This window comes from Chondrus crispus, genomic scaffold, assembly GCF_000350225.1.
Source record: "Chondrus crispus Stackhouse genomic scaffold, scaffold_606, whole genome shotgun sequence".
Taxonomy (NCBI): domain Eukaryota; phylum Rhodophyta; class Florideophyceae; order Gigartinales; family Gigartinaceae; genus Chondrus; species Chondrus crispus.
In genome coordinates, this window is record NW_005178608.1 from 4,339 (window position 1) to 11,170 (window position 6,832).

The 6,832-nt window shown below is 48.8% G+C and overlaps 2 protein-coding genes; both read right to left on the reverse strand.

Annotated features, from left to right (window-relative positions):
- Positions 1-2,873: 2,873 nt before the first annotated feature.
- On the reverse strand, positions 2,874-3,119 carry CHC_T00000734001 (hypothetical protein). Its single transcript, XM_005710681.1, has one exon. The coding sequence runs from the start codon at positions 3,117-3,119 to the stop codon at positions 2,874-2,876; it is 246 nt and encodes an 81-aa protein (XP_005710738.1).
- A 639-nt stretch (positions 3,120-3,758) lies between these two features.
- Positions 3,759-5,519, reverse strand: CHC_T00000735001 (hypothetical protein). XM_005710682.1 is given in 3 exon segments: positions 3,759-4,420; positions 4,421-5,131; positions 5,253-5,519. The coding sequence occupies 2 exon segments, from the start codon at positions 5,517-5,519 to the stop codon at positions 4,421-4,423; spliced, it is 978 nt and encodes a 325-aa protein (XP_005710739.1). The 3' UTR covers positions 3,759-4,420.
- Positions 5,520-6,832: the final 1,313 nt, after the last annotated feature.

Sequence of the window (6,832 nt, forward strand, 5' to 3'; positions counted from 1 at the left end):
GCACCGTACTATACACGTCGAGATATAGCGTGTAGTGCCGTACCAAGGGTACAGTACAATCAAATCTCACTGAGCTGCAGCTGGCGTCGAGCGAGAAAGGAGGCTCTTCCAAAAAACACCCTACTGTCACGGAGCGCTCCCTCGTTTACAGTACAGTATTCAAGACGTCATAGCACAGTGTGTGCTGTCACCATCAGGTGCAGATCAAATATGATGCAATGCCCCAAACTACATCATCATATTTCCATTCTGATCCAGCATTATGTAATCACTATAGTGGCCGGTTGGATACCGCGTCATACAGTACGGAATACAGTGCTGAATACAGCAATGATAGCTTTTTTTGTATATTTTTGTCATTGTTCTCTACTTTTCGCTCTAGAAGTAGACCATTACAGTAGAGCTGTCCTCAACGCGTATCATGTTTCTAGTACTGTAGAAACTTTCTACAGAAGATCTCTAGTCCTGACTTTCTCTCCCATTATCATACTTGTAGTTTCTACGCTCTCAGTCACCTCTCATGAACATCCGTCTCCCTTGCCTCAAAAACTGCCAACTCGATACGTGTAGGGCATCCATTTCGTTTTCTTTCAACGATTTGTCTCGGGCCTTGTCTACAAGATGTGTGCAGAGTGGCCTATATGTTGTGTGCTTGACATCAACCACACAACATATTCATATCTTCAAACACATCCCATCCCTGCTCGTTTGTTGGTTGAAAAGAACAGCTCGAATCCTCTCATCATCAATTATACAATAAGAGCGCTAACTTTTTACTAATGCCTAAAACACCTCCTCCTTTGTTAACGCACTCTCAGTTGAACATTGCACAAATCAGCACCAAACCTTATTTCTCCCTCCTACCCTCGCTATTCATACAGTATCACCATGCACGTCACCTCCCGTTAATTACAGTCGACATCAAAAGTGCTTTTCAATTCAATAACACTAGCACTCTTCCTGCTACAGTACTTGAAGCCTGAGACGACACTTTCACCGACCGAAACAAAAAACACACTGCGTCAACTTGAATTACCTGAACAAAGCACCCAATCTCGACCAATGCGGCAACGAGAAAAAAATTTAGTTCGAGGGAGAAAAAACTGTCCTGCCCCGCAAAAGCCAACACAGGAACAAAAATCCTTGCAGAGAGAAAGTCTTGCCCTGCTCCTCCCTCATACACGTACGTACACATATCGTACTCATGTGAGGTACGATATGTGTACGTGCAAGATACACCCGTATGGATTTAGCAGCACGCAAACTTGTCGACGCAACAAACCACAGTTTTCGGTCCCCCTCCTGCCGAGGTAAGCGACAACAACTTTTCAAACCGGAACCTTCACGATGATGCTGCAAACGAATCAAGACCATACTATTGTCCTTAGGGGGCGTCCTGATCAGCCCACGTGTGAATACAATGCGACATGTTCGCCAAGAAATAGAGAAAGAGAGGTGACAGGCGACATTATTACATCAATGATTCTTGTTCACCGCATGCAACCACCAAGGAGAGTGGTTTTACTCTCGTTCCCAGTTATTGTTTATCGTGCAACCTTTTGTTACTCCGTAGTTCCCTTTCGAAGATAGTATAAGTAGGATGCCATTCCCCTACGTTTAGTGAAGAGGACACATCTTTAACTTACCAACATAAACCCCACAAGCTTTACTTCAAGGCCAACACTCCGGATACGTCAGCGCCGTTTGCGCTGCCACCCCCCGACGAGAGTGTTACTCTTGTTTCTGTCCCGTCCGTTTGACGGGTAACGAACTACGCTTGTGTAACTACAACGTGCACCATGGACGATAGAACGATAGATGCGCTGCTGCCCGCGAGCACAATCCGTCGTGGCCGGATGGGGAAAAAAAAATACAATTATCACCGAAAATTCCCAAAAGGCCAAACCAGAATACAGATGTCATTTTCGACAATCGCTGGTGTAGTTATGAGTCCGTCGGGCTCGAGACCACCGTACCGATTGCATTGTAACTTTACCTGTGTTGCGAACGTCTACATATAGAGTGGAGGCTGTATCGTTCAGTACGATACTAATCGTCCACTGTTGGCAGCCAACGTCAGCAGACAAGGGTACTGTTGTCATCCTCATCAATGTCCGTCCCCATCGCCATCTGCAATGCCCAACTTTGCTGTCGCCTCACAACTCGATTTTTTCGTATTGTACAACGGCCAGCTACCCGAATCTCTGCTGCAAGACCACGACTCACATGCTACTGTGCGAAGCAGGGCTCTCCCCGATTGAATGACAAGGCAACTGTGGCATTAGCATCGCCGTCTCAAAATTGTTCAGTTGCCTGGTCCCGTTCGTATCCATAGCATGGAAGGCAACTTTTTGGCAGTCTGCGCGCGGGAAACGTTATAGATAGCTATCCCTGCCATGTTAATGTCCGTCGCTTTGCAATCTGTTGAAGATATTTTACGACAACCTACAGTGATGACAGGTCAACTCCGCTGAATTCCTGCATGACCTTATCCTCCGTGAAGTGCAAAAAGGGCACATGCCTGCACTAAAAGCACGCTGGAATACTAAAAGAAAAAAAACGGCAACCAATACATGGATGATAGAGTGTCACTGAAATTTCAACTCGGGAGGATTTGCACGCCGCGATTTTGAAGTACTGTATTATATTTAGTAACTCTGGGCATTGGGAAGCCAACAAGGTCTCGGACCTAATTTGCATGCCCATCGTTCAGAAGGTCTATTGATACCTTAATTGAATGGTGTAAAACAACTATGGCGGAGCTGTTCCATTTTCATTTATCCACCATGAATGGCAACGATCGCGCTGGTCGGTAAACAACGGTGCTGGTCTTTGATGCCAGACAGGAAATCGGAATAGAAGCTGGACACCGTCTAGTCCACGGCTGGCAAGGCATCCGGTTTCATAAACACATGCGAGCCCTGCGTATGTTCGGTCGGGAACCAGGGCCTTAAATAGATGCAGATACAGTGGATCCTCGCTAACTGCATGTTCGGTTTCTGCATATTCTCGATTACTGTGCGTTCGTCAGGTACCGGCTGCGGAGCAGCGATTCCAGCGTGGACATGATATTGAACTGCATACCGCATAACTGCATGAAGAAAGTGATCCTTAATCATATCGAACCCTCATACAAAGGCTTACTATGAAACAAGTAAAACTTATGACAACAGATATGCAGTGCTTCGCCACCGCCATCGGTGCTCATCACCGCCGCCGGACCCGGATATCTGATTTTTTGAATAAAAATGAGGCGTTTGGACACTTCGACAAGTGCATATGTTCGCCAACTGCATACGAAAACCCTCCACTTTTCATATGCAGTTAGCGAGGATTCACTATAGGACTTTATATCGCGATCATACTACGGGGTCTGAGTATCTTTGATGCAATGATGGCATCAGCGTAGGACAATGGATAGAGAAACTCAGAGGATGCACTTACACTGGCGATGAGGCAATCACACTTAGAGTCAAGTGACTTGACCCCACGTCACAGTTCAACATGCACTTGCTACAAAACGTGCAGCGTTGCAATTACGTGGCCGTTCCCAGTATATCTTCATGTACCCTTCAAAGGGTACTGGAACTGCTCGTCATCCGCTTGAAACCTTCACCCTTTGTTACGTCATCCGCTTGAAAAAGTGAAGGGTGTTCATGTTCGCGTCTGCCAAGTGCTTGCCGTGGAAAACCGCACGGCACTTTCTAAAATCAGACGGCAGTTCGAAGGGGGTACAATGTACAGACCAGCAAGTCGCATTAAAAGTGCCCAAACTCAAGTTCGGTCTGCTTCGGCGATAAAACTAGTTCGACGTACAGTACTAGCCTGATAGGTGGCCATGTGTACTAATCTCCGCATAAAAGACCAGGAGTGAATATTCCGACGCCCGGGTGAGAAGTATCTTGTATAAAGGCATGGCCGAAAACATCTTGTGAGCGATGAGAAAATAGTTTTTCAGGTGTCTCCCTCCTCTATGTCTGCCGTCTGCGACGTTTCCAAGGAGACAGCAATAAAACAATCGCACAATACTGTACCATGATAGAGAACTTTGAGGAGAGCCAAAGGAGTTGGCCTCGATACCTGCATCTTAAATGGCTCTCTTCATGGGGCTTGCATACATGACAAAAATTCCTCTGCCAATACTATACAGTGGACAGGACATGCTCAAGCCTCATTCGTTCACAGGCGGTTTCTGGATCTCTTGTAAACCAGTGCCAAACATCGTGAACAGGTAGATACAACATCTTCTCGCCCACGGTAAGTAGGAATTGTCCCCCTCTTTCTTGTGACTCATACGCTCTCAGATACGATGTACAACGCATACGCCATTCATTTGCACACAACTTTCATACTTTGCGAGATGCAAAGCAACTGAACCTACGGCCAAACGTAGGGGCTTCGCGCATCTCAAAAGCGGCATCTAGGCTCCCGCCGCAATGCCGACCAAAACGGCAACACTAACGGCCAACACGACCGCCACGACCGCCGCGACAGCCGCGGCCTTCGCCCCCCTCCTGCGCACTTCCACAAACGTAACAACCCCCGTCGCGCCAGAACGGTGTAGTACAACAAGCGGAACGAGCCTCGCCCCCATCAAAACGCCAAACACGCATCCTCCAAAATGCGCCCATCCATCAACGGAGGGCATGAGCCAGCCCCCTGCAAGATTCAGGGCGGTAGCAAGCGCGACTAATTTCAGGTTCTCTCTTGCAGCGGGGCCGATGGGCTTGCGGTTGCGCTCCAGGTGCACGCACATAGCGGCGATGAGGCTAAACACGGCGCCTGAGGAGCCGACAGAAGGACGCGACGATGTTGCCGAAGCGAGCAAGCTCGCGAGATTTCCGCCGACGGCGCCGGCGACGTATATAGAGAGGAATGCGGAACCTCCGTAGAGTATCTCCGCGGCGCTGCCGAGGGCGTACAGGGCGTATGAGTTGAAGAGCAGATGGCGGAGATTGACGTGCAGGAAGGCGGCGGTGAACAGACGCCACAGCTGCCCCGTGAGGATTTTGGTGCTAACTTTAGCGCCAAGTGTCTGGAGATTGGGAAGGCCTGCACCGTAGGGGGTTACTCGAAAAAGAAGCAGCGAGAGCTTCTGAAAGATTAGAACACTGGCGTTGAGACCGATAATCTAGTTGGGAAAGGACATATAATAAGGCAACGGATAAACATTGTTAGCAAATTGAAAGGAAAACCGACGGCAGGCCATGGCGAAGCACACGCAATGACATGATAAGCCGAGGGCAACGTACAACATAAGTCCAGACTGGGCGTCGTGCATGAATTCTGAGTAACGTTTTCTCTGGTCGTGTCGGCACTAGGGCACCCGGCGGCTGGGCAGCATCGTCTGCGCTAAGCTGTGCAGCCCTGATAATGACGCGGGCAGCGTTGTGGCAGGTAGCCGGCCTGCGTCGACGGCGTGTGCAATGCGAGATAAGCGTGGTATACCTCCCTTGCCAGAAGGGGTGCATAGGCCGGGGCGCCGGGTGGATGTGGAAGAGAGGCGGTCCCGGCGGCATGGTGCCCGAGACCCTGCGGGGCTCCCTGACGGCGGGAGTGAGGGAGGTTGGTGGTGAGATGATCCCCTAATCCCCCTACAAAGGAGGTTGGGTGGGATGAGCTTGCGCTCCATGACGGGGGATTAGCACCGCAGCTGCCCTTACTTCTGTACACGTGTATACCTCAACGATGCGTCTGCCAATCACAGAGAGCCGCCTGTTCGCTTTGCTGCACCGCAAACCCGGAAAAGCGACTGTGATCTTTTCCACTCTTCAAACGAGCTAAACAGCGAACAAGGACGTTCGGTGAGAAGAGTTTGCTCTCTATGACGGGCATTAATTCTCTTAATAATCGTTTCTCATTGCGTAATTGTAACATCAGCAGTACCTATCTTTCTGAAACAGGAAGGAGACGATTGAGCAATGAGTAATCACCACAGCAGACATGACTTTCACCGCAATGATCCTGGGATGACTTATCACGACCCGGTGCAAAACATGCAAAAGTTACCTTTGCTAAGCCTCTCACCATACTGACCCGTAATGGCACTTCAGCTAGGCGGTCTTTTCTCCAGTGCAAGCAACTGTGGTAGGGAACAAATGCCTTTCAGCATTGCTTTCTCGATGCCCTTTCTCGGTCCCCTTGCATGCGACAGCAGTCACTGCAAATCTACAAAAAAATTTAGAGAAACTAAAACTTCTGACGTCGCTTGATAGAGAACCCATTCCTTGTTCCTTTCGTCGTAAAGCGCTCCTCACCGAACGAGCTAAAATGAAAAGGGGGTTGGGCGAGCAGGAACAGGTCTCGGCGCAAAGATTCCGCATTTCACGCCATGAGACGAGAAAATTTTTTACTTGCAAATTTTAGTCTTTTCCGCCACAACTCAGGAGAAGGATACCCTCGCCACTGTATTTGACTTCTACAGTACGCACTGAAAGTTTAAGGACACCTGTCCAACTTGCAGTTTTCACATGAAGACAAGGTAGAGTAGCGAACAGTAGCTCAAACGAAAGGGCAGAAAAAGTAGATCATGCAACTGCAGTTGTTTTTACAGTTTGGTATTTGAAGATATTCGCATTTTATTGGTTCTAGTCGGTCACGGAATATCGACAAAAGAGGACACACAAAGGCTGCGCAAACCATTAAACCGATCTAGAAACATAAAGAAAACATAAAGAGAAAGTAACATGATGAGATAGGAAACTACCGAGAGGGCGGCGCACCCGGGGCTGGGCGGGTAAGATAAATAGACATGGCCAGGAGAGGGGGGCTGGCAAGAGGCTCACGGTGGCGCCATAAGTACCACGGAGCATCGAGGCTGCGAGATGAGGTA

Excerpts from the sequence above, each read along its gene's own strand:
- CHC_T00000734001 (XM_005710681.1), bottom strand. The coding sequence starts at position 3,119 with ATGATTAAGGATCACTTTCTTCATGCAGTTATGCGGTATGCAGTTCAA.
- CHC_T00000735001 (XM_005710682.1), bottom strand. The coding sequence starts at position 5,519 with ATGCCGCCGGGACCGCCTCTCTTCCACATCCACCCGGCGCCCCGGCCT. Across the intron at positions 5,132-5,252 it reads GCCCAGTCTGGACTTATGTT|ATTATCGGTCTCAACGCCAG; the intron begins GTACGTTGCCCT and ends TTTCCCAACTAG.